This window comes from Oncorhynchus masou, chromosome 25 (genome assembly GCF_036934945.1).
Source record: "Oncorhynchus masou masou isolate Uvic2021 chromosome 25, UVic_Omas_1.1, whole genome shotgun sequence".
NCBI classification, from domain to species: domain Eukaryota; kingdom Metazoa; phylum Chordata; class Actinopteri; order Salmoniformes; family Salmonidae; genus Oncorhynchus; species Oncorhynchus masou.
Genome location: NC_088236.1, coordinates 45,011,016 through 45,038,842, shown reverse-complemented (window position 1 = coordinate 45,038,842; position 27,827 = coordinate 45,011,016). Strand labels below are relative to the sequence as shown.

The 27,827-nt window shown below is 42.9% G+C and overlaps 2 protein-coding genes across 6 annotated transcripts in view; one reads left to right on the top strand and one right to left on the bottom strand.

Moving 5' to 3' along the window:
• The window catches only part of LOC135514391 (multiple C2 and transmembrane domain-containing protein 1-like), a 209,531-nt gene extending 205,572 nt beyond the window's left edge, over positions 1–3,959 (bottom strand). For all 5 annotated transcript variants that reach the window (XM_064937841.1, XM_064937844.1, XM_064937842.1 and 2 more), the window contains exon 1: positions 3,305–3,959. In XM_064937841.1, coding sequence (XP_064793913.1) covers positions 3,305–3,817 — 513 coding nt within the window. In that variant the 5' untranslated portion in view covers positions 3,818–3,959. The remainder of the gene's footprint in view (positions 1–3,304) is intronic.
• A 3,049-nt stretch (positions 3,960–7,008) lies between these two features.
• On the top strand, positions 7,009–27,523 carry fam81b (family with sequence similarity 81 member B). Its single transcript, XM_064936467.1, has 9 exons — positions 7,009–7,036; positions 7,327–7,385; positions 9,663–9,870; positions 11,155–11,273; positions 21,598–21,727; positions 23,410–23,516; positions 25,665–25,800; positions 25,882–26,077; positions 27,099–27,523. The coding sequence occupies exons 2-9, from the start codon at positions 7,357–7,359 to the stop codon at positions 27,230–27,232; spliced, it is 1,059 nt and encodes a 352-aa protein (XP_064792539.1). The 5' UTR covers positions 7,009–7,036; positions 7,327–7,356; the 3' UTR covers positions 27,233–27,523.
• The last annotated feature ends 304 nt before the right edge of the window (positions 27,524–27,827 follow it).

Here is a 27,827-nt window from a genome sequence, read left to right as displayed (position 1 = left end):
AGTCCCAAATAAAATGACCTTTTTTCCCCCATGTATTTATATACACTGCTCAAAAAAATAAAGGGAAATCTTAAACAACACAATGTACCTCCAAGTCAATCACACTTCTGTGAAATCAAACTGTCCACTTAGGAAGCAACACTGATTGACAATACATTTCACATGCTGTTGTGCAAATGGAATATACAACAGGTGGAAATTATAGGCAATTAGCAAGACACCCCCAATAAAGGAGTGGTTCTGAAGGTGATAACCACAGGCCACTCCTCAGTTCCTATGCTTCCTGGCTGATGTTTTGGTCACTTTTGAATGCTGGCGGTGCTTTCACTCTAGTGGTAGCATGAGATGGAGTCTACAACCCACAGAATTGGCTCAGGTAATGCAGCTCATCCAGGATGGCACATCAATGCGAGCTGTGGCAAGAAGGTTTGCTGTGTCTGTCAGCGTAGTGTCCAGAGCATGGAGGCGCTACCAGGAGACAGGCCAGTACATCAGGAGACGTGGAGGAGGCCGAGGCCATAGGAGATCAACAACCCAGCCGCAGGACCGCTACCTCCGCCTTTGTGCAAGGAGGAGCAGGAGGAGCACTGGCAGAGCCCTGCAAAATGACCTCCAGCAGGCCACAAATGTGCATGTGTCTGCTCAACCGGTCAGAAACAGACTCCATGAGGGTGGTAATGAGGGCCCGACGTCCACAGGTGGAGGTTGTGCTTACAGCCCAACACCTTGCAGGATGTTTGGCATTTGCCAGAGAACACCAAGATTGGCAAATTCGCCACTGGTGCCCTGTGCTCTTCACAGATGAAAGCAGGTTCACACTGAGCACGTGTGACAGATGTGACAGTCTGGAGACGCCGTGGAGAACATTCTGCTGCCTGCAACATCCTCCAGCATGACTGGTTTGGCGGTGGGTCAGTCATGGTGTGGGGCTGCACAGCCCTCCATGTGCTCGCTAGAGGTAGCCTGACTGCCATTAGGTACCGAGATGTGATCCTTGGACCCCTTGTGAGACCATATACTGGTGCGGTTGGCCCTGGGTTCCTCCTAGTGCAAGACAATGCTGAGACAGACCTCATGTGGCTGGAGTGTGTCAGCAGTTCCTGCAAGAAGAAGGCATTGACGCTATGGACTGGCCCGCCCGTTCCCCAGACCTGAATCCAATTGAGCACATCTGGGACATCATGTCTCGCTCCATCCACCAACGCCACGTTGCACCACAGACTGTCCAGGAGTTGGCGGATGCTTTAGTCCAGGTCTGGGAGGAGATCCCTCAGGAGACCATCCGCCACCTCATCAGGAGCATGCGTTGTAGGGAGGTCATACAGGCACGTGGAGGCCACACACTACTGAGCATCATTTTGACTTGTTTTAAGGACATTACATCAAAGTTGGATCAGTCTGTAGTGTGGTTTTACACTTTAATTTTGAGTGACTCCAAATCCAGACCTCCATGGGTTGATAAATTTGATTTCCATTGATACTTTGTTTTGTTTTTGTGTGTGATTTTGTTGTAAGCACATTCAACTATGTAAAGAAAAAAGTATTTAATAAAAATATTTAATTAATTCAGATCTAGGATGTGTTATTTTAGTGTTCCCTTTATTTTTTTGAGCAGTGTATTTTGAAAATACTCATTTGCGATTTGGATCACTTCAAAGTGATCCAAATGTTCTGAGAAATGAAGACTATTCCATGCGAGGAATTGCCAAGAAACTGAAGATCTCGTACAACACTGTGTACTACTCCCTTCACAGAACAGAGCAAACTGGCTCTAACCAGAAAAGAAAGAGGAGTGGGAGGCCCCAGTGCACAACTGAGCAAGAGGACAAGTACATTAGAGTATCTAGTTTGAGAAACAGACGCCTCACGAGTCCTTAAATGGCAGCTTCATTAAATTGTTTCCGCAAAACACCAGTCTCAACGTCAACAGTGAAGAGGGGACTCCGGGATGCTGGCCTTCGGGATGCTGCCTTTCTTTCAAAAACAAGGACATTTCAAAGCGACCCCAAACTTTTTGAACACTAGTGTATATCTAGCTATATCCCTCATTAGAAACGAGAGTCATTATAAATTAGAGTTGAGTGGTACAAAATAAAAGTGTAATTTAGCTGACAAATACATGTCGTTAACGGTTAATAATATCGGCTCCCGGCTGTCAGTCAGTTTGTGTGTCTGTCTGGGTGCAACAGCTGATGGTGTGCAGGAGAAGACATTTTTTGAAGACACTGGCAGGTCTATTGTTAGAAAGTTGTTTTGATGTTGCTACTTTGAGCTTCTGGATGAAAATTGGAATTGTGGGCGATTTTCATTTAGCAAGGGTTTGAGAATATTTTCTTGCTCATGGGACCATATTTTAGACTCCTCAGCATGACCAGTGCCAGCATGCTGGACACAGGATAATAATAAAACAAAAAATGGTCAGCTCTGTCTCTGCTACTTCTGGTAAGTGAAGGTAGCTAGTTAGCTCATTTAGATGGCTAGTATACAGATAGATCCACACATGCATTTGCTTTGCGTTATTAACCTACAGCCAAATAAACGTTCATGCACTTACGTGCTAATTTTTCTGGAGTGGCTAACTGGCTAATTGTTTTCCTCTTAGATGTTGAGTTTACTATTGCAACCTTTCGATGGCATATGTATTTTACAATTCAACCCTATGGTGGCTGAGGGTCGACTTTTCCAGGCAAGTTTTTGAACTGCAAGAGATCAAGCGGATAACGCCACTAACGTTACCTTGCATCGCAGTAGCCGGCCTATATTGTTGAACTTGTCTATGTACATTAGAATTACATTTGACTGCTATAGCATTCATTGCTGACACCACTTGTACATTTGAATGTTAATCAATTGCATCCCATGTAGAACATTTAAAAAAATGTTTTTAATAAACTTGGTGTTACAAATGAGGATGTTTACTACTACAGGCTCTACCCAGAGGTCAGGACCTTTATGGCGCAGGGGGTAGTGCACACTTGTCTTGTTTTTCAGGGTTTCTGGTTCAAACCCTTCTCCCCCATAGCTACAGACAGTGAATTTGTAGGTATACTGTAATTGAGATTTTGTGTAAGTGTAGTAATGAGATGGGATTTGAAGGCAATTTATGGAAATCTAGTAACTTTTACGGTCACACAAAATGGAAAGTCCATCATACCGTGATGTCATTGTCCGTAAACTGACACTTCTACAGCCTCTTCAATTGTCTTAAAATACATAAACAACCTGCTAATATGTATTCACACATATCATTAAGAGGTGCTTTTGGAGACGTTGTGGCACGTTTATTTACTTCCAGGTTACTCACAGAATCACTGGCGTTTTTGCGGAGCTGTTCCTCCTCTCCAACGTCCGCAGATTTTACTACCAGCTTCTCGAAGCATGCAGAGCCGAGAGAGGAGCTCTTCTGGTGGGACATGATTAAATGGGAGACGATGAGCTTCGGGCACTCGTGTCCCGTTAGCTCTGGCTTGCTTGCCGACACTCCAACCGCACCCAGCAGCTGTTGCATAGGTTGCCCGTTGTCGCTGTTCCCAGGGACCGCTGTACCGCCGAGTGACAGGTCGCCCGGGAAAGTCGACGGGGTAGAGGAGCAGAGATTGGGCTGTGAGGACGAAAAGACACGGTCCAACTGTTTCTTTTTCCTTTTAAACATCCATAACCCAGTCTCCTTTTTACTGTCGGGATTGCGACGTTCAGAGACCAATTTGGGACTCAAAAACGGTTTGGTTTTTTCTTGAAAATTCTTCCACATCCTCCGTTGATAGGACATCGATTCCTGTCCCTTCGTGGCGTTATCGTCCTTGTTTTTCTCCTCCATAGTGCTGGTACAGCAGCCTGCCAGTCTGCGCGCACGGCGTCGTGAATGTCACAGTTGGCTGAAGATACTGCACTTCCACTATGATCAGTTTCCAGCGCAAATGAGCCGCACAAGACGCATGGGCTCGTGTAGATCTTCTGGATCTTCGTCATCCGCGAATGTGCGCGCCTGAAGTGTGAATTTCATGACACACGTGTTGTGTTGCGGTCAAACGGTAAATGATGGAGCGGAAGCGTTGCGCTTGCCATACATGTGAAGTTCACACAGGCTGCATGGGCAGAAAAATCATCACCCCTATTGGAGTCAGAATCAGATGGAAACAAATAGTTGAACAGACAGCGCTTAATAACTTATGCGTTGGTTGTTAGTAGTTGCAATATACATTTCCAATAGAGTAGAGAACTGAACATAAGACTGCCTGGACATATTAAAATATTAAATGCGCCTCCCCCTGGTCATGGCCCATGCCAGTGGGTTGAAGTTATCACATGTTCTGATTGCGTTTCATAATGCATTTTATGCCATTGACAAAGGCCAGTAGATCTTGTTTTCATTTTGCAAGAGGGGTGTGCGTGTGCATGCCTGCGTTTAATGAATACGAGCCAAATAAATTAGTCCTTTTGATGCCTTCCCCTCTGTTGTGAATGAATGCACTTTCTCTCTGAGAGAAGGGAGCACACTCAGAGGATGACCATTTTGGGCGCCTCTAGATATCCTATTACATTTCTAGAGGGGCTATGTCAAAACCCTTGAAGTTCCAAAGTGGGCTGAAAATCATATTCATCAGGAAGAAATCCAAACCAGTCTCATTCGGAATGAATGGCAGTAGAGGCATAATCCAGATTTTTACTTATGCAAGAAAATAAAACAATTCCTAATTCTATGAGGGCAACCTCCAAGAGCCCATAACCCCCCCCCCCCACTTTAACAAGTGCATCTGCATTTAGTCTTTTGAAATCCCATGTACGTATAATTCCACTTCCACCCTAACCTTGTTTTAGCAGTTCTCTCTCTCTCTCTCTCTCTCTCTCTCTCTCTCTCTCACACACACACACAAAAGGATATGCAAGCATCATAACTGCCCACACAAACAAACACACCATGGCATGCAGCGTTCACACACACACACCGAACTAAGGTAAAAAGAGACACTGACAGTGTAATCCTGTGGGATTGTCTGATGTAAGGAGAGGAAGCAGGACTCAGGACTAGAGGTCTTCACGGGTCCAAAAAGTTGGATCTGCGGCTTTCCCACTTGACCCGATACAGAGACCCGTTCAGAATGGACCTGAAGACAGTCAGACCCAAAGGACAGTGGAAAACAGACCCATGCTGGTTTGGATCCGAGAGACCTGTTCAGATCCGAGAGAAAGAGAGAGAGAAAGAAACCTCCTACTGGGCGCTGCCAGCGCCATCAACAAACAAGCCATATTGATCCATGATCCATAACTACGTGTCATTAAAAACTGGGTATAACAAATTACCCCAAATGTGTTTCGATGTGTAGCCTATTGAAAACGTTATAGTTTATTGTTTTATTGGTTTTTACTTTCCTAAAACAATAGTTGTCCAGCTCATGTTTCAGCTGTCGGAGATTTGAGCGATAAATGCATAGGCGTCCACTGTATGATATTCATATTCAAAAAAGTAATATTAAAGGAGACAAGCTTAGGCCTAGCTGAGGCACACACACACAACCATTGCCATTACACCTAGATGATGGCATTAAAATGGGGATTGTGAGCATGAATATTGTATATGGTCCAGTCTGACAGGCCAAGGACCAGGATGTACATTTCTGTAGGTCTTGATCCCTATAAGATGATCTGATAAACTGCTAAAGCACTCTACCTATCCGCCCCTTTCACAATCCATTCATGAAACAACTCATGACACCTGAAAGTCAAACACACCCCAAGTACTTAATCCAAACTCCACGTCTAAATTAACAACTACAAGTCACATGTAAAATGTTGTTTCTCAGACTATGGACGGTGCAGAGACTTGGAGACAATAGCAGCTCAGTCCCTGTGTTTCCCTCTGGACAATGAACCACCATCTTTAAGGAAACAGGTGGAGGTGCATTCTTCATGGTCACAACTGCAACCAATCAGAGCTCACAAGCAATTCATTCAAACAGACAAATAAGCTCAGTTCCATATTACATGGCTACTGTAATTCACTGAATAGATATACAGTACCTCCACCCTGGTAACATACATATGTATAGGGGAAATGAGAAGGGGAAAAAATCACTCAGGAATGTAGATTATTTTTCAACACAGTAATTTAGACTTGGAAAGGGGTAAATAAATTCAAGAGAATGTTGAGAGAGAAAAAGTACAGCCCAATAAAAAAATCTCTTGGATTAAAAGAAGCTCTTAGATGGATTAATTTGGAGGATAGGCTAAATCAATCACAGGGCTAGTCGTCTTACTTTAATCAGCATGGGATCGATTGGAGGGCAAGGGAAAGAGACACGAGGTCAGCTTTTAAATCTGCACTGCGGAGTGTTGCATGTACTGGTGTTGAAACCATCTTCCACTAGACCTTTCTGCCATGGCCCAGAGGTGTTTGACTGGGTTTAGGGACGGGTTCATATGCCAATCTAATCCCTTTCTCCATGAGATAATTATATTGGCAGAAGAAAGTTATCTTCAAATAAAAATGTTCCAATTTAACCACTTAATGTAATCACTAGCATTTCAGCTGGGGCAATTAAAAGTATTTCCTCTGAGTAGATATTAACATTTGGTCTGGGAAAGGGACATTTTAAGCACAGGTTTGTAAATGTGTAATTGGCTTTTTACAGATGTTAATGAGGCTCTGCTAGAGCAGCAGTTTTCAGTGAATGAGATTGCCATAGCTGAGCGCCAACAGACATGGAAACTAATCAAACAGACAGAATACATATCCAAATTGAATTGCTGTGAAATAAACAGTCCGGAACAATCCAGCCTCAATAAAAATCCAAGTTGAAAAAGTATTGTTGGTCTACCACGACACAAACACTGGCGATTATCACACTCTTTAGCCACTAAAGTAATGGAGGAAGTAAAGATGCTTTGCTTGCTGAGCTTAGCACAAACACAACATCAATCCCTCGTTATCACGTTGCCAAGTCCACACTGGCACACCCCATTCAGCTTTACTGCAGTAACCAAGTGAACAACACAAACACACATGATGCACAACACTCTGTAGACCAGACATTGGTTTGTAAGTATCCTGCATTTTCTTTTGTTAGTTTACTTGATGAACAAAACATAATAAAATGATATACTACAGAGGACAATGGACTTCTCAGACTGGTTAATAAGTAAGACGTTACGTAAGGGAGTTGAGATAAGGCTAATGGAAATAACATGACTTGTATCTTTGTGTTTGAATTGAAGAGCAACCTCCCGTGACCCAATTTCCATTTACTGTAACAGCGAATGGAATTTGTGTTATCTGTCAAGGTGAAAGCTGTTTTGCATGCTTAACAAAATGTTCTATCTTCTTTTCAGGGAAACAGAAAACTGTTATGAAGAGGAATCATGTCACAGCCGTACCAGCCTTATGACAAGTGAGTTATACCTACAGCGCATTCGTGAAGTATTCAGACCCCTTCCCTTTCTCCACATTTTGTTATGACATTACAGCCTTGTTTTTCTTAAATGATTAATGCAACAAAAATCCTCATCAATCTACGCACAATACCCCATAATGACAAACCGAAAACAGGTTTTTAGAAATGTTTGCAAATGTAAAAACAGAAATAACACATTTACATCCGTATTCAGACTCTTTGCTATGAGACTCAAAATTGAGCATTGTGTTTCCATGTGCATTGTGTTTCCGTTGATCATCCTTGAGATGGTTCTACAACTTGATTGGAGTCCACCTGTGGTAAATTCAATTGATTTAGGCATGATTTGGAAAGGCACACACCTGTCTATATAAGGTCCCACAGCTGACAGTGTATGTCAGAGCAAAAACCGAGCCATGAGGTGGAAGGAATTGGCCGAAGAGCTCAGGGACAGGATTGTGTTGAGGCACAGATCTGGGGAAGGGTACCAAAATATTTCTGCAGCATTGAACATCCCCAAGAACACAGTGGCCTCCATCATTCTTAAATGGAAAAAGTTTGGAACCACCAAGACTCTTCTTAGAGCCGGCAACCCGGCCAAACTGAGCAATCGGGGGAGAAGGGCCTTGGTCAGGAAGGTGACCAAGAACCCGATGGTCACTCTGACAGAGCTCCATAGTTCCTCTGTAGAGATGGGAGAACTTTCCAGAAGTACAACCATCTCTGCAGCACTCACCCCAATCAGGCCTTTATTGTAGAGTGGCCAGACGGAAGCCACTCCTCTGTGAAAGGCACATGACATCCTGCTTGAAGTTTGCCAAAAGGCACCTAAAGGACTCTCAGACCATGAAAAACAAGATGATCTGGTCTGATGAAACCAAGATTGAACTCTTTGGCGTGAATGCCAAGCGTCACGTCTGGAGGAAACCTGGCACCACCCCTACGGTGAAGCATGGTGGTGGCAGAATCATGTGTGGGGATGTTTTCAGTGGCAGGGACTGGGAGACTAGTCAGGATTGAGGGAAAGATGAACGGAGCAAAGTATAGAGAGATCCTTGATGAAATCCAGATCCAGAGGGCTCAGGACCTCAGACTGAGCCGAAGGTTCACCTTCCAACAGGACAACGACCCTAAGCACACAGCCAAGACAACACAGGAGTAGCTTCTGGACAAGTCTCTGAATGTCCTTGAGTGGCCCAGCCAGGGCCCGGACTTGAACCCGATCGAACAAAGGTGCTTCAACAAAGTTTTGAATACTTATGTAAATGTGTAAAAAAAACTGTTTTTTTCTCGTTTTTAATAAATGCGAAAAAATGCCTAAACTTGATTTTGCTTTGTCATTATGGGGTATTGTGTGTAGATTGATGGGGGAGGGGTGGGATCTAATACATTTTTTAATAAGGCTGTAATGTAACAAAATGTGGAAAACAGGATGGGGTCTGAATACTTTTCCCGCAAGTGTTCCAAAACAGACCTTCAAAAAGTCTCTCACATTTCCTTTCATTAGTAACCCTCATTCAATCAGTGCAGTGGAGACATAGGGTTTGCACCTTAGTGTGTCAGAAAACCCACAGAGACCGAGTTAATGGGAAATAAGACTTGTGAAAGGCCCGAGGATACGGTAACAAGCCCAGTGCCATGCAGCTTTCCCATGGATACACCGGGTGGGATATACAGAGATTGACAATGTTTCAGATTTGACAGAGGTGTTTCTAATCCTCTTGGAGGGTAGACTGAATTTGCCTTGATTTTCTCTGCCTAGGTGCAATGTCAACCAAGTCAGATCTGTTGATATACATATCTCCATGCAATGCTACAGGGTAATCTCAGTGTTTGAAGAAAGCAAGCAGCCTTACAGTTTACAGATGTAGGATCTTAACTTTAGCCAGGTTGCTACAGCAGGAAACTAATCCTGCAACAACAGGAAATGTGAATTATTATGTGGATTAGTGGATATCTTCGGCAGGGGTTGATACGTGTTTTGTTAAGAAAAATCAAGTCTGAAATGTTGAAGTGGAAATGATAAACTACAGAAGCCTTTTTAACCTCCAATACACTACACATTTGCATTTACTGCTGTGCAGGAAAATTCTCAGCAGCAAAACAGTGACAAAATGAAGATCCTACATCTCTAGCTTCATCGGACACAGATGAATCACATTAGTAAGACACATAACTGGTCGTAGCACAATACTATGTCAAACCCAAACCAAAACGGCAGCATGCACATCAAGTGCTACCAGAGGAATCTAAATCTTCCTCCTTTTCCCCAAGGTCTGATGTCATAGAAGGCCGTCTGACCAATCAGGAGCGTACGATGAGCGTGCTGCTTGAGCAGGCGTTCAGGATCAAGGAGGAGGTGGTGGCCAGTCTGCACTTCACCCAGGGCTCTGTCCAGTCAGAGACCTCCTCTCGCAGGCTGCTGGAGAGCCACATCCACACCATCACGCACATTGTCAAACAGCTCAGCACTGACATACAGGTGGTGGCCTGTAGCATCACGTGTCTCTCTCCATTGTTGTCCATTGTTGTCATCATGTAGCACACATACAGGACATATATACATGTGTTCTGTTTTCAGTTGACATGGTAACAGCCAGTATACAGCACATAGAGAACTACAAAACTGGTTCATGTAATCATGTTCATCATAATCATGACCATAACTTGTATGTGTGGTATTGCTGTACTGTGTCGACAAGTTCAATGAAAATCTAAATGCACAAGTCACAAGAGCATAACAGAAAATAAATAAACAATGGAAGGAGTACATTTAATAAATATGGTAGTGTAGAAAACCTGAGAGCGGTGAGTATAGGAGCGCGAGGTTCGAGTGACGAGAGAGTGTTACAGACGTAGGATCTTAATTTGATCACCATTTGTTGCTGGGAATTCAAACGTATAGGTGTATTTGTGTTTTAAAAAAGGCTTCTAAAGTTTGTAATTTCCACTTTCCACAAACTTGATTTGCCCTAACGTAAAATGTATCAACCCTACAAAAAAGTCCATTAATTATAATATTCATAATAATTCAAATGTCCTGTTGCTGCAGGATTGTTTAACTGCTGTAGAAAACTGGCTCAAATTAAGATCCTACATCTGTGAGTGTCTCTGTGTGAGTCTCTCTCTTTCTCTCTCTGCCAGATCAGGCTGATTTGATTATGCTGCACTGAGCAAAGCCTCACTGAATCTCATTCAGGCTCATGGCGTATTCCTCATAAGTAAGCAGAAATTTTAACGACATCCAATAAACCTCAACCAGTTCTGGAACGGTTGCCAACAGGGCCACTTAGAAGAGGGATTGCGTAATAACAGTGGCGCATGAAATAGATAGATCAAATAGATCCGTGTCTGGAGTCATATTTTCCTCCACAGCAATAATGACCTCACAAACACAAGGGGACATGGCAAAATGTGGGTATTTATTTTGACAAAATGTTCGCCATTCACGGTTACTGCATCTGAAATTAAAACGATAAATCATGAGGTAATTAGTGTGAGAAGCAATAGGCAGAGCCAGGATTTTACTCCTCTACATGGAAAACGAGGTGTGATAACGTTAATACACCTGTCGCACAGGAGCTCAATATTCTTTTGGTTTATCTGCCAGGGCACAGTCATGTGATATAGGGTGAGTGAAGCTCAACTCATTTGAATGGTTCTGCGAGTGATTGTCCATGCAAGAGGAGAGTAGTGCGTGAGCGATGATGATCTCTAGCAACAGGCCGATACCACCTGACAGTGCCTCGATCTGTTCTCCCCGCAGGTTCTGAAGAGTCAGATAGCCCAGCGGGACAGTGTCACCTCTGGGACCTCTTTTGCTATGCAGAGTCTGGATCACAAAAACCTGGCTGGTTTTGGTGACCTCAGGGGCAGGGTGGCCAGGTATGCATTTACTATAACTGAGTCACTGTCTCTCACACACTCACACAAACAATAACACTCATTAGTGTTATGATGGGTTGCATGAAAGTCTGTTTAATTTCCATACCTGGCAAAGCAGAACTTTACAATTTGCATTATGGAAATGATTTTGCTCCCATCCTTAGAAGTGTGTGTGTGTGTGTCCGTGCGTGCGTGTGTTGAGTGTATTTGATACTCGTCCAAGTAGAAAAAATGCTATGAAGCATCTCCCTTCATCATATTTGATCGATCATCTGGAATTCCGTATATCTGCTATCAACATCTGGCAAACCAAACATAGAGGTGTGAATATAGATTTGTGATCAGGAGGAATATATGAGTTCCAGGCTGGTCAGATGAATCTCTCTGATAGGAAATGAGGATCAGTGTGTGGGTCACAGCAGGTTAGCCCAGTCTAGAATATAGATGGCGTCATGCATGGAGGTTGGGGAGGACAGTCGAGGGAGGGAGAGAAGTGGCTGCTCAGTGTTGATTTAGTGTTGTCTAGGTTGTCTAAAGCTCTCCAACTTGAACGATTTACCGCTTTTGGGCAATTTATTAATAATCAGGTTGTCTGCTGTTCTTGTAAACAAGTAAAACTAAGTGTACAGTACCAGTAAAAGGTATCATGATACATTGTTGCTCTCCACATTGTGCTTTGTAACAAAGCAAAGGGTGATGCAGTAGGTGATGACACATTTAGCTGAAGCTCTGTTTGTGTTGATAAAAGGCATTGACCAGTGGTATGTTTATTTAACTAGGCAGGTCAGTTAAGAACAAATCCTTGTTTTCAATGACAGAACAGAACGACAGATTTGTACCTTGTCAGCTCGGGGATTCGACCTTGCAACTATAGGCCTACTGGTAAAATGTACATGAGGGGGTAGTTGTACTCCAGACAGAGCAAAATTCAGTTGGTAGTACAGTAACCGTAAAAAAAAGGTTGGGAACCACTGGACCAGATCAATTAAAGAACCATAGAGCTATACAGTGCAGTCAGACCAGTGGTGGTCGGTGCCGTTTAACATGAAGAGAACGATAATTTTTTTAATGAGCATGGCCTTCTATTTCTATTACGGCATATTGGATGACTGTCAGTCATAATACATTCACCTCAGTCAATGTAACATTGATAGGTTTAGGCTACTACGTGATACTCAAATTTTTCCTGTACCCATCACGAGGTTGCTATAACCTAGCCTATGAATGAACGTTTACAGTGTAGGTGTACAGGTCAAGAGAAATTTGAGTGATCAAGGTGACAGACATTGACATATTCAAAACCGCCCTGCACAATCTTGCCTGCATCTAGCTGATCTAGGGTTCTGTATCTAGCTGATCTAGGGATCTGTAGTCATTAGTCTAACAGTTGCAAACTAGAGTTTCTATTGGAGAAATTCAGATATGTTTATCCCTGTTTTTACTAGATTCATTCTCTGATCCTTTGATTGGGTGGAGAGCATGTCAGTTCATGCTGAAAGGTCTAATAGGTTGGAGGACGTACTCTGGAAGTTGTCATATTTACTGTGGAAGTAACCACAAGGCTCCTTTTTGTATTGTAGTCAATGTACCCAGAGGACAACGGAAACTAGCTGTCCTAGCTGTTCTTTGGCTACACCATGGTGCTACCCTACAAAGTGCTGTTGAGGCTACTGTAGACCTTCATTGCAAAACAATGTGATTAATTCAATTATTTGGTGACGTGAATATATTTAGTATAGTTTTATCTAAAAAAGAGAACTTTTTTATGTTTCACAATTGTTATTTTTATTAAATTCATTGAGGTGGATGGATGGTCCCTCCCTTCCTCCTCTGAGGAGCCTCCACTGAGTCAGACACTACTGTAAAGGAGCTGCTGTGAGTCCGTTTGAGTTGGCTGAGCATCAGTGTTTAAAAGGTGCCTTGTGAACATAAAGATTTATGTGAACAATTCAATGTTGTCCCCCGCGTTGTTGATTATTATCTGTCGCATGGTGAAACACTTTGGGTTATCCATTCTGAAATGTGTATTCAAAACATTATGCATATTATGAAATATGCATTCGCATATTTGAGTATTATTCTACACACTGGCTATTATTTTACTGAACTCCGCCCACAAAATACCAGAATTGGTTGGTCCGCACCAATCTGAACCAATCGTAGACATCTATAGTTCACACAAGTTTGGACATCAAAGTACAGCTCAGTAGAGGACAGTACAGTATAGTACAGAATAGTAGAGTGGAGTACAGTAGAGTATCGTTCAATACAATACGGTACCTTATACTGTACTATAGTGTGCTCTACTGTACTAACTCTATTCTACTCTACTCTACTCTACTGTAGAGTACAGCACAGGACTGTACTGAACTTATTATTACTTTACTGAAACATAGACTTTCAGTGGCATGTATTCATGGAGGCCATCGATTTGCAAGACGCTGAATGTATCACACAGGAGAAAGCATCCGAGCAAGGGAAACAGTGCCATCTATCTGATGCTGTCTGTCCCAAACAACTATGACAGTTTTTTCAATGTAATTGTCTGCATCATTTCCAATCCACATATATATTGTTTGTAAATATATATATATATATATATATATATATATATATATATATATATATATATATATATATATATATATATATATACACCATTCAAAGTTTTGGGCTCACTTAGAAATGTCCTTGTTTTTGAAAGAAAATAACATTTATTGTCCATTAAAATAACATCAAATTGATCAGAAATACAGTGTAGACATTGTTAATGTTGTAAATGACTATTTTTTTTAATGGAATATCTACACAGGCGTACAGAGGCCCATTATCAGCAACCATCACTCCTGTGTTCCAATGGCACGTTGTGTTAGCTAATTCAAGTTGATCATTTTAAAAGGCTAATTTATCATTAGAAAACCCTTTTGCAATTATGTTAGCACAGCTGAAAACTGATGTTCTGATTAAAGAAGCAATACAACTGTCCTTGTTTAGACCAGTTGAGTATCTGGAGCATCAGCAAACAAAGACCTTTCTTCTGAAATTCGTCAGTCTATTCAATGCGAGAAATTGCCAAGAAACTGAAGATCTCGTTCAACGACGTGTACTACTCCATTCACAGAACAGCGCAAACTGGCACTAACCAGAATAGAAAGAGGAGTGGGAGGCCCTGGTGCACAACTGAGCAAGAGTACAATTACATTTTAGTGTCTAGTTTGAGAAACAGACACTAGTCACAAGTCCTCAACTGGCAGCTTCATTAAATAGTTCCCGCAAAACACCAGTCTTAACGTCAACAGTGAAGAGGCGACTCTGGGTTGCTGGCCTTCTAGGCAGAGTTGCAAAGAAATAGCAATTTCTCAGACTGGCCAGCGCCGTCTGCCCAGCGCCGCCTGAGCTGCCCGTCTGCTCAGTACCGCCTGAGCTGCCCGTCTGCCCAGCGCCGCCTGAGCTGCCCGTCTGCCCAGCGCCGTCTGAGCTGCCCGTCGGTCCAGATCTGCTAGAGTCTCCCATCTGTCCAGAGCCGCCAGAGCCGCCAGTCAGCATGGAGCCGCCAGAGCCGCCAGTCAACCAGGATCTGCCAGAGCCGCCAGTCAGCCAGGATCTGGCAGAGCCGCCAGTCAGCCAGGATCTGCCAGAGCCGCCATTCAGCCAGGATCTGCCAGAGCCGTCAGTCAGCCAGAAGCTGCCAGAGCCGTCAACCAGCCTGAGCTACCCCTCAGTCCTGAGCTACCCCTCAGGCCTGAGCTACCCCTCTCTCCTTCCCAGGAAGAAAGCCATTACACACTGGACAGAGTAAGACTGGAAAAAAGTGTTATGGACAGACAAATCGAAGTTTGAGGTGTTTTAAACACAAAGAAGAACATTCTTGAGATGCAGAAAAAATTGAAAAGATGCCGGAGGAATGCTTGACGCCATCTGTCAAGTATGGTGGAGGCAATGTGATGGTCTGGGGGTGATTTTGTGATATTTGTACAGGGTAAAAGGAATCTTGAAGAAGGAAGGCTATCACTCCATTTTGTTACGCCATGCCATACCCTGTGGACGGCTCTTAAATGGAGCCAATTTCCTCCTACAACAGGACAATGACACAAAACACAGCTCAGCTGGTATTCTGTCTATAATGGAGTGGCCAGTCCGGGATCTCAACCCTATAGAGCTGTTGTGGGAGCTGGTTCAAGCCAATCCAATTTGCGGGAGGTGCTTCAGGAAGCATATTCAGATTACCTCAACAAATTGACATGCCAAAGGTCTGAAAGGCTGGAATTGCTGCAAATGGAGGATTATTTGACGAAGCAAAGTTTGAAGGAACAATGAATATTTCAATTAAAAATCATTATTTATGACCTTGTCAACATCTTGACTACATTTCCTATTCGTTTTGCAACTCATTTCATTTATGTTTTCATGAAAAACAATGACATTTCTAAGTGACCCCTGGTAGTGAGTGTCTATATAGCTGTACCATGATATTTGCATTGCTACTAAGTAAACCTCCAATTGCTCCCCACTATTCCACCCGCTAAAACCCCTCTTCATCCCATGTTGGGTTGTCATCCCAATGGCCGGCAGACCACCCCTGACCCCCTGGATCCCATGGGCCCGGGACCCATCCTTCGAAAAGAGCACATAGTGCCACCCACAGAACAGAAGCAGATCCATCGCACTCACCTCAATTTGTATTATATATAGCTATTAAAAAATATATATCTATTTTTAAAATCCTGTTTATCTTAATTTCAATAATTATCAATTAATATTTGTTATAATGTAGGCAGTTTATGCCATTACGAACATTACAATTTTGGCCAGCAATTATTATTTTAGCAAACAATTACTGCGATTCATCCTATATTGGCCCAAACATCTTTTACTCCCTCACACACCTTCACACACACACCTTCACACACACACCTTCACACACACCTTCACACACACACCTTCACACCTTCACACACACACACACACACACACACACACACACACACACACACACACACACACACACACACACACACACACACACACACACACACACACACACACACACACACACACACACACACACACACACACACACACACACACACACACCATACACTCAGATGCTCAACAGTTGCACCATCCCAGAGCCCAACTGAAGAAAGGTCTTGATTTACGAATGCATATACAGATGCAGCTGTATGAGAAGACCTGCAAAACTGAACAAAAATGGGCAGAAATGGGGAGATTTAATTAACCATTGTCACATCCTAGATGATGGAGGTCAGATATACTTCCCCTGAAACACCCAAACATGGTCCCCCGTTCTGACCATAATCCCAAGCATCTCCATGCAGTCAGACCTTTGATGATTTTGTGCCACCAGGGCCACAATAATATGCCCCCTCTCTGAATGTCAGTGTGACCCCCTCCCCATGGGGGTTACTACAGCTAGTGTTGCCAGCACTGTCACTGCCTGGGTGGGGGAACCCCACCGGAATCCCCACCGGCTACGTACAAGGTCGTCAAGGTTCTCATTAGCAGCTTTGAGAATTTCCTTGTATATTATGCTCTCCCATCAGGGGGCTCTGCCTTTGCAGGACCAACCCTGCCAGGCAGGCTTAGAATCCTGTGGGGGCGGTGTTGCTCTAGAAGGTCTCTGATTGCATTTTGGCTGCATACAGGCAGCTTACAGCAGGCCCATAAAACAGATAAGGACATCTCTTTAGTGTCTGAGTCATTCAGGTTGGTGTCTAGCGTATAGGGTTGTTGACCGTCCCATCAAGATAGGACCATAAATAAATAAATTAGATGTATCATTTATTTAAAAATGTTGTTCCACCCTGATAGGGTGGAACAACCTATCAGGGTAAATAAATAAATAAAATGTATAATTTATTTTAAAATGCAGTTCCACCATGATTGGACAAATAAATAAATAAATGAGATGTATAATTCATTGTAAAATGTATATCCCTCATCTGCACAAAATTGAAAGCTCTCTCACAACCCCTGCTCGCAGACATACATACTGTATGTACATACCATTTTCTTTCTCACTCACTTAACGCCACACTTTCCCAAGCACCAAAAAACACACAACACCTTCCATCACAATACATCCTCACATACCCACATACTGTGCCTTCTGCCTGCTGTGTTTATCTACACCACGTTGAATTAGTACTTTTGTGTTCCAATTAGTTATATTTGAAGAATGCTTTTCTATCTATTTGTTTTTGCACTATTACAATCCCTAACATGGATAGTATTGTGTGTTCCATTATTCGCCTCCTCTATGCGAACGTTGTCCTTTTTAGAATAGCCATGGAGTAGTCTTTGTGTCTCTGAACATTTGGTTATCAATATACAGTTCATCGACTACGAGAGTTATGTATCTTCCTTGAAGATTGCTTTCAGAACTTTGCAACGTTCTGCAATTTCTTTCGGGAACTGAGCATTCCTATTTCCGTGCCAGCAAGTCTTTTACTCTGGCTTTTAACCATTATTTTATCTTTAATGAAAGCAAATTTGGCAACGATTGGGCGTTCATAACCTTGCCCTCTCTGTACTAAACGGTGTACACGTTCAAGTCGGATTTTGTCGATATCTTTGGTTGGGATCTGAAGCGCTGTAAGGAGGAACTGTCTCACTACAGATTGAGGAACTTCTCCTTCTTTCTCTTGGATACCTGTAAGTAACAGATTCTCTCTCATGGATCTAGTCTGTATGTCAAGTAAGGCTTCTCTCAGAATCTATGTTCTCCTTTTTAATTGAATTGACTTCAGTTTCAATCTTATTGACTGTCCCTTTTAGCTTGTTTGTTTCTTTCTCCAATGTCGAAGCTTTTTTGTCTCTCATCTCGAAGCTTGACTTCAACTCTTTTATATCCTTACTGACTAATTCAAGTATGCCCAGTTTGTCATTTGGTGATTGTAACAGATTGGTTTCGACCTTTACCATTCCCAGTGGTGAAAAGATGAATTTGTCTGTGTCTGTAGAAGATTCACATTTTTGTTTTGAGATTGTTTTGGTTCCCCTGTTTTACTCTCCATGTTTGGCTGTTACTTGTTTTTGTAATATTGTTGATACATTTCTCTAGTCTTATGATTTGTTTTGTGTTGTTATCCAGATTGAAGGTTATTACCCACCAGTTTGTAGTGCTAAAATTTAGTCTAACTTAATGATATTGAATTTTACTTTTTTTATCTTGAGGTGATCTACACAGCTGTGTTCAATCCGCCATCTTGGATCAGTCCGCCCTGTCTGCTTTCTCTGACATTGTTGCCGCCTGTAGCATTTAAAACAAGGGAAGCCAGCAAGCATCTGACCTTCCTTGACAAAAAGAATACAAAACTGCCCAAACTGAGCGAGCTCAACTGTGAATGATCCTGGCACACCAAAAAAAAGTGTCAAGGGAAGCCAGCTTGGATTTGGTGTCACTACTATCAAATCCCATTGAGAGCATACGTCATTGACAGAGAAACTTGAATTGTTGCATCTTGTTTTGTTGTTGTCCTCTGGTGGCTAGCCAGCTATCTAAAATTGGCCCTTTTCTAAATTATCCATGGATGGAGATAGGGATTTGGACTTGTGGTTTTACTTAATTCTCCATACTGGCCAATGATTATAACTGCAATTCTGATCCAACCATTGATTCATACATTGTTGTGCCCCTGGCCTGAGAGGATGGAAGTTCAATATGTAGCTAGACGTAGAAGGCTGATGTTAACTAGCAAACCGTTATGCGGAGTGGAACAAGGGAACCCAAGAGCAGACTCAGATGAGGACACGGGGATGAAGTAAGCAAGGTATTTATTGTAACAGGGGGAAGATTGAGTGCAGGTCAGGGGAAGCTCGGGTGGGTTGCTGGAGACCAGGTGCTGAGGCTTAGGCAGGAGCGAGAGGGGTTGAGACAGGGTAATCAGGTCGGGGGGGGGGGATCCAAGGGAGTAGTAGTGGGGAATCCAGGACAGAGTAGCAGGATGACGAGACGTGGGACAGGAGACAGGGACCAGAGTCAGAGAGGGCAGAACTGTAGCGGAGAGGAAAACAGTGTCAGGCAGGGGAACAGGCACAACAGGATCTAAATAGTAACAACCGGCTCGAAACGTAGACTGACTGAGCAGAGGTTACGATCTGGCAGCGTGGAAGTGGCAGGGCTGAGTATTTGTAGAGGTCCTGATTATGGAACATGTTGCAGCTGCTGGGGATTTGCTCTGACTCCAGCACACCTGTCTACACACACACACACACACACACACACACACACACACACACACACACACACACACACACACACACACACACACACACACACACACACACACACACACACACACACACACACACACACACACACACTCACACACACACACACACACACACACACACACACACACACACACACACACACACACACACACACACACACACACACACACACACACACACACACAGAGGTAGAGAGTACTGCGGGAGTGGAGGCAAGTCAAGGAGACACAAAATTAGAGGGTGTTGCAGGAGCAAATGTGACACTAACATTGGAAGTTAGGCTAGCGAGCAAGATTTTTTTAGCCTAGAACAACAAAAAATAAAAGAGAGTACTGAATCACAGAGTGATAGACAGTTTCATCAACATGAAAGAGAGGAGGATGACATTGGTGTTTCTCTACATGTAGGGTGAGTCAACAGTTAAATTTGCAGGAACGCGCAGGCACACACACGCACGCAGAAATCAGAACCATAAACAGCCATATCATATTTAGCTTACGTTGATTGGACTAAATTGTGTTAGGTATCTTTTAGTTGTCACTCTATTAGACTAAGCAGAGGTGATTTGATGTTGAAATGTTGCTGGAATAGTGGAGGCACTTCATATTTACTTTGTGACTTGCGGTACCTCTTTGTTGTTCTAAATCAATAGTTGTTCAGTGGTCTAAAAATGGCAGAAACATTCATTTGCCTGACCATACTGTAGGTCATGTAACTAACTGTCTGTTACTATAGATGCAATATGCTTTGTGGACTTCACTTGACAGAGGTTGCTATCTGGTTTTGTGATAAATCAAAGGTGTGGTTGAATTTATTCTGCCACTGTCTTATTGTCTCGGCCTTTAGGCCTATATATCACTGTCGCAAGGCATATGAATTAACAGGTTATTAACTTGCTGGTTAAGTGTGTCTTGAATTCTAAATAAATCACAGCCAGTGTCACCAGCTAAGCACCCCCACACATCACACCTCCTCCTCCATGCTTCACGGTGGAACTACACATGCGGAGAACATCCGTTCACTTACTCTGCGTCTCACAAAGACACGGTGGTTGGAACCAAAAATCTCAAATTATGACTCATCAGACCAAAGGACATATTTCCACTGGTCTAATGTACATTGCTTGTATTTCTTGGCTCAAGAAAGTCTCTTCTTCGTATTGGTGTCCTTAAATAGTGGTTTCTTTGCAGAAGAAAACCATGAAGGCCTGATTCATGCAGTCTCCTCTGACCAGTTGATGTTCAGATGTGTCTGTTACTTGAACTCTGTGAAGCATTTATTTGGGCTGCAATCTGAGGTGCAGTTAATTCTAATGAACTTATCCTCTGCAGCAGAGGTAACTCTGGGTCTTCCTTTACTGTGGCAGTCCTCATGAGAGCCTGTTTCATCATAGCGCTTGATGGTTTTTGCGACTGCACTTGAAGAAACCGTCAAAGTTCTTGAAATGTTCCATATTAACTGACCTTCATGTCTTAAAGTAATGATAGAGTGTTGTTTCTCTTTGCTTGTTTGAGCTATTCTTGCCATAATATGGACTTGGTCTTTTATCAAATAGGGCTATCATCTGTATACCAAACCTACAGTCCCTTGTCACAACCAACTGATTGGCTCAAATGTATTAAGAAGGAAAGAAATTCCAGAAATGAACTTTTAGCGATTGAAATGCATTCTAGGAGACTACCTCATGAAGCTGGTTGAGAGAATGCCAAGAGTGTGAAAAGCTGCCATCAAGGCAAAGGGTGGCTACTTTGAAGAATCTCAAATATGAAATACATTTTGATTTGTTTAACGCTTTTTTGTTTCTACATGATTCCATGTGTGTTATTTCATAGTTTTGAGGTCTTCACTATTATTCTACAATGTAGAAAATAGTACAAATAAAGAAAACCCTTGAATGAGTAGGCGTGTCCAAACTTTTGACTTGTACTGTATAAATAACTTAATTTCTCAAAAATATAGACTCTTAGCTTTCATTTGACACCCAAACTTCCCAGAGATGGTCAAGCCAGGTGGGAGTGTATTGTACTGTAATGGTAAAGACATCTCTCTTTCCCTGTCTCACTCTCAGGTGTGATGCCAGCATTGCCAAGCTGTCAGGTGATGTGAGCGACAGGGCACAGGAGATCGCCAGGCTCCAACAGGAGGTGTCAGAGGTCAAGTCAGGTCTGGGAGAGCGACTGAGAGAGATAGACATCAAGGTTAGGGGTTCTGAACAACTGGACTGCTTTTAGGTCAGACTCAACTTGACCAAGCACTTCACAACAAGATGCATAAAGGAATCTCCCTTTCCTTTTAGCTTCCTTTCCTGAAGGAACCAACATGGCCTCTCGCTGAATACATACAGTACATAGTAGGGATGACGACTGTAGCAAAACCTGGCTAGACTTTTGTGTTGGACAAAGAGTGAAAGAGGATATTACTCCAGGCCACAATTCTCTAATTAGAGTATTAGTGAATTGTGGCCTGGGGTTGACAAACACATGAATCAAATCAAATCAAATTTATTTATATAGCCCTTCGTACATCAGCTGATATCTCAAAGTGCTGTACAGAAACCCAGCCTAAAACCCCAAACAGCAAGCAATGCAGGTGTAGAAGCACGGTGGTTAGGAAAAACTCTCTAGAAAGGCCAAAACCTAGGAAGAAACCTAGAGAGGAACCAGGCTATGTGGGGTGGCCAGTCCTCTTCTGGCTGTGCCGGGTAGAGATTATAACAGAACATGGCCAAGATGTTCAAATGTTCATAAATGACCAGCATGGTCGAATAATAATAAGGCAGAACAGTTGAAACTGGAGTAGCAGCACGGCCAGTTGGACTGGGGACAGCAAGGAGTCATCATGTCAGGTAGTCCTGGGGCATGGTCCTAGGGCTCAGGTCCTCCGAGAGAGAGAAGGAGAGAATTAGAGAACGCACACTTAGATTCACACAGGACACCGAATTGGACAGGAGAAGTACTCCAGATATAACAAATTGACCCCAGCCCCCCGACACATAAACTACTGCAGCATAAATACTGGAGGCTGAGACAGGAGGGGACAGGAGGGGACACCCCCGGACAGGGCAAAACAGGAAGGATATAACCCCACCCACTTTGCCAAAGCACAGCCCCCACACCACTAGGGATATCTTCAACCACCAACTTACCATCCTGAAGGCTTTAGAGCCCCAAAACAACCTCAGTTATGATTGCATCTAGCCAGTGAATTGCACATTTTGCACATGTTGATCAAGTTGTGTTCATTTTAAAAACGTTTTTTTGTTGCTATGCAGTTTATCCGCCTCACTCTCAGATAAATAAGTAGTACTGCTAGGTTTTACACAGTCAAAGGTAACACATTTCTACATAACATTTGTTTTTCTACAAATGATACATGTGACATCAATATATAAAAAAAACCATTATAATATTTATTCAATACAGTAATATGAGATCTGTATGTAAAACATTTACATTTAAAATGTTTGTCACTTAGCAGATGTCCAGCTAAACAATGGATGTATAGCGTTTATAAAAAATAAAAATACACATTTGTTCACATCTAAAATCTATTAAACAACAAATCTGAGAACAGTAATATTTTTCACACACATCAACACAGAATATAGCGAATATGGAATATAGCGTTTTGGTAATAAACTCTTCATGTGTATGTCACACAGGGGCCAGGTTTGAGGCTGTTTACAATGCCTGTCTGTTTGCCTGTCTATCTGTCCATCTGTCTGTCTGCCTTCCTGTCTGTCTGGAGTGTCCATGCATGCAAGGACCTTTAAATGTCCCTTTTTAATGTAAATTTGATTGGTGGATTCAAATCAAGTATTTAAAATGTGTGTGTGTGTGTGTGTGTGTGTGTGTGTGTGTATGTGTGTGTGCGTGTGCAGCTGTCTCAGGCAGTTAGCAGACTGGAGGTGTTGCTGGTGGACCAGACCCACGGCCAGAGAAACAGCTGGACTGACCTGCACAGCCAAATCAAGCTCCTGGAGGCCAAGTGTGTCTTGTGCTCTTACAGTAACCCCATTTAACACACAACCTAGACACTGACCTTTAAAAGCCTGTTGAGAGACAACTTAATCATACTATGTATGGGGGGAACGGGGTACGAATACTAGTACCTACGCTGTATTCTATGCCACTGAATATAACAGTACATCATGTAGTAGCACCACGAAAGGAACTAGGTCAAAGCCCCTACATCAAGGAAGCTTGGTCTTACATGCTTATTTTTCATAGGCAATAAAAGAGATAGCTCTCTCCTTTCCTTGTGAAATGCACTACCTTTGCCATTATAAGTGGTGAGGCAAAATCATTATTCAATGTTGAATCCACCAGTTTTACATTTTTATTTGTTACAATGGAGACACTAAGATCTGACCCAAGCAGGTAATCCATCTGTATCTAGTCCATCATGGCCTGGCCCCAGGAACAGGTAATGAATAGCTTAAGCACATCATGTTGCACAGCCCTGCCCCTTCAAACCACACACAAACAAAAATACACACACACACACACACACACACACACACACACACACACACACACACACACACACACACACACACACACACACACACACACACACACACACACACACAAACAGTCATTGAAGTTGTAAAAGGTAAAAAATAACAATAATAATGAATGCAAATTGTAAAATGGATAAAGATAATCCAAACTATAATCCATCAGATGGCTGAATTACAGTATAGCACTACTGGCAAGGACAAATAATGAATGAAGTTCAGGCATTTTGGTGGGAATTCAGGTTTTTAAAAGATTTTTTGTATTATTTTTTTCCAGGTATTACATTTATTGTATAATGTAACTATTTTTCTTGTTATGCGCTCAAATCCACTGAGTGTACAAAACATTAGGAACACATTCCTAATATTGAGTTGTACCCCATTTTGGTAAGGACAGCCTCAATTCATCAGGGTATGGACTCTGCAAGGTGTCGAATGCGTTCCGCAAGGATGCTGGCCCGCGGAATTGCACATATAGACACTAGGTGTAGTTACATACATGAATACATATTCCAGCGCTTCTAATTTGTAAACGTTACAACTGTATTAAATCATTACTTTTTTAATTGTGTAGAAAATGTCTCTAGACAATGTGTTAAATCGCCGACAAGCATCAGTGCTCCTATAGATGCAACGGAAAGCCAATGTATTTCATTGAGCTCATTTCAGCCATTACCTAAGTGCGTTTGACAGGTCATCACAAACGTTTCCTTTGGTCATTACGTTAATGGACAAAAAAATGGCACGAGCAAGAGTAAAATGAAAGCAAACAATCGAGGGAAAAATAAGTGGCAAGGGGATTTTGCACTCCTCAAACACAGGAACTAGATGGTTTAAAAGGAGATGTCCTCAGGTGGTTGTGGCATGTGCATTGCTACATGCATGCAGGTACACACGCAGGTACTCAACCCACAGAGCACCAATACCCACCCTAGATGCTGCCTCACTGAAACTCTGTCAAGAGGAAACACTCGATGAGAGGAATGAGGCATGCTGTATTTGAGAAGCTAAGGGGTTAAGACATAACGTCACACCCTTGAGGCAATTATTGATGAGTGATCGAGTATATTGTGCTAAAACTTGCAGAAAGCCTTTGAGGGGAGCTAACTCGGCATATCCAAGGTGGCAGCTTTCACCGCACTGTTTTTGGGACTTCCCTCTGCTATTTACGATTAGTGTGGACAGATGGCTGTCTCGAGTCTCTCCTCTCAAATGGAGAAAGCCTGGCTGTGGACTTCTAATGGAGAGGCAGCATTTGAGTGCAGCAGAGTGAAGTGCTTGGCTTGCAGACCAAACAAAACAAAGAGTGTGCTGTTGCTGAGAAGGTCACTGGCATAACTACCCAAGAGAACATAGTTTAGGGTACCTCCTCCTCCCATCCAACTGCAGGGCCTGCTATAGAAACATACTCAGTTAATAAGAAGTGACACCTTAAATCTGAGATAGACTATTGAGATAGTTGTGCAACTGTTTAGGTCGATTTCTCAGTAAACCATCCTGAACCAGACTGTCAGAGGTGACTCTTGTGATGTGTATATGATTGTTCACAATCCTCAACAATCTGTACCCAGTTGCATGTGGATATAACATCAATAACATATATATTCCACCTACAGGAGCTCTGGTGTGGTAAGGGAGGCGAGGGAGGACACAGACAGACTCAGGATGTGGACAGAGCAACAGCTCAGCAGTTCAGCACAGACACACAGACATGGCAGTGAGGTGCTACGGTCACTACTGCAGGACAAAATGGTAGTATGCATATATGTGTGTGTGTGTGTGTGTGTGTCAGTTTGTCTGCTGGACTATGGTAAGGCGTGTGGGTGTGTGCAGGTGGAGGCGGATGGGAGGCTCAGTGAGCAGGTCAGGCTGCTGTCAGTCCGTGTGGAGAGAGCAGAGATTCAGCTGGAACAGGAGCACCAGGCAGACATGGTGAAGCACTCGAAGAGGAAACTCCACAGTAGGATCAGCACATTGGAGACCAGCTTCCGGGAAGAGCTGCAGCTGATCAAACAGGACTACCAGTCAGGTCGCTACTCACACCCTCACTAACACTGTCAATACCAGAGACAGGAGACCTTTACCAGGAAAAACACTGGGTATTCGATATAACTTATATACGTTGTGGATGACTGTCACAATAGGGGTCAGTGAAGGAATGATAAATAGGACAACGGGGCAGGTGCAATAAAGACCTAGATCCAATGGCCAACATTAGCAATGAGATCTCAGCTTGTATTTCTTTGGCAAAGTTCAATTACACACCTCACAGTTGTGTGGGCCTGTTCTGATTAAGTAGGCCTGATAAGTGCCACCTGAGCTCAGAAACTAATTGAGAACGGTGCCTTTTGGAGCAGATAGATAATGAGCACACCACTGAAGCATAGTTACAGCAGTGACAAACATCGTCTTTCCTGAGACATCAAGTAAGTCAAACGGGAAATATTTATTTCTTTATTGGGGTTTCCATAAACAGGGTCTAGTCAAATCGATCCACTCGATGTGACATGGAAACAACATAAAAAGAAACTGTAACAGGCCCTTCCACCAAGCCTTCAAGCATGCAGTTGGGGCGATGTTATCTATGTCCCTATCTCTCTGTTAATAAGTCATGGGGTGGACGTAAGCACGGCAGCCTGTTGTTGGGTTGACATCTAATGCCAATTTTCTGATTTCAGTTTATAGTTAATTTCCCCAAGGAGCTGATGTTGGCTCTAAGGCCTTCGCTCTGCAGGGCTTCTGAAACCCTTGTGAAAAAGGCAAAGGGACAGCTCAGTAAATAAAACTAGCAATAAACGCTGGGATGGATCACGCCTCAGTCTCGGCTTTAATAAGGCTGCGAGGCTAGCGCTTCATACCCCTCAATCGTTCACTCTGTCTTCAGAGGAAAGAAAGGGAAAAGAGAGGGAAGGACAGTGCATAATTGACAAGGTTCTTAATGTTCAACACACAGCAGCAGCAGTAAGGCAGAGCCTATAGGAGAGTCTACAAGGCTGTAAGTCATGTTGTAGGGACTGACTCTCCTTATCCCCCACCTCTCTGACGGCCAGGGTTCCAGTCTGTCCATGATGCCATAGACTCGCTGAGGCAGATCGGTGACACCAAAGCCCGGCTGGACAAGGAGAAGCTGCAAAAGGACATCAAACACATCCGCAGGAAGATGGTGGAGCTGAGAGATGTGTGACGCCACAGGTCACACAGGAGTGTGGTACTGCATGGTGAAACAGACCAGTAATGAAATTTCATACTCAAAATTGTCAATGATTGTGAATGACACAGAAGTCCATGATCACTGGGATCCACATGGTATAGTAAAGTGTGCAACACGTCAGGAATTATTATGGGATGCTTTCACTTTGAAACCTTTTCAAATCACTGATTTAATACCAAAAATAGTTAATCGGAAGAAAATCTTGATGTTATTATATCTCATCTGAAATGAATAAAGTTCATCATGAAAGTACAACTTAGTAATATTGACACAATCAAGCATGAGAATTTATTTCCAAATGCACCTGTCATCTCAAAATGCCAGAATTTATTGTTCAGGTACTGTGTCAAGAGCTGAAGGGTATAGTATTTCATATTTTTACAGCACTATATTTCAGCAAAATGCATCTCACTTCCAGCTCCTATGTCAAGAAAAAAGCATTTGACCTTTGAGATGAATCCAAACATCTGCTCTTTTTAGTTGTTACAGTTGCCCAGTTGCTACAATCTATTGTTGTCTACGAGTTGTCTCTGGAAATCGCCTTCACAAATGTCTAGCCTGCTCCAGT

Bases quoted from the DNA above. Each gene is read 5' to 3' on its own strand.
- fam81b (XM_064936467.1), top strand. From the start codon at position 7,357: ATGTCACAGCCGTACCAGCCTTATGACAA. The intron at 21,728-23,409 runs GTTAGGGGTTCT...GTGCGTGTGCAG, and splicing joins TGAGAGAGATAGACATCAAG to CTGTCTCAGGCAGTTAGCAG. The intron at 23,517-25,664 runs GTGTGTCTTGTG...TTCCACCTACAG, and splicing joins ATCAAGCTCCTGGAGGCCAA to GAGCTCTGGTGTGGTAAGGG.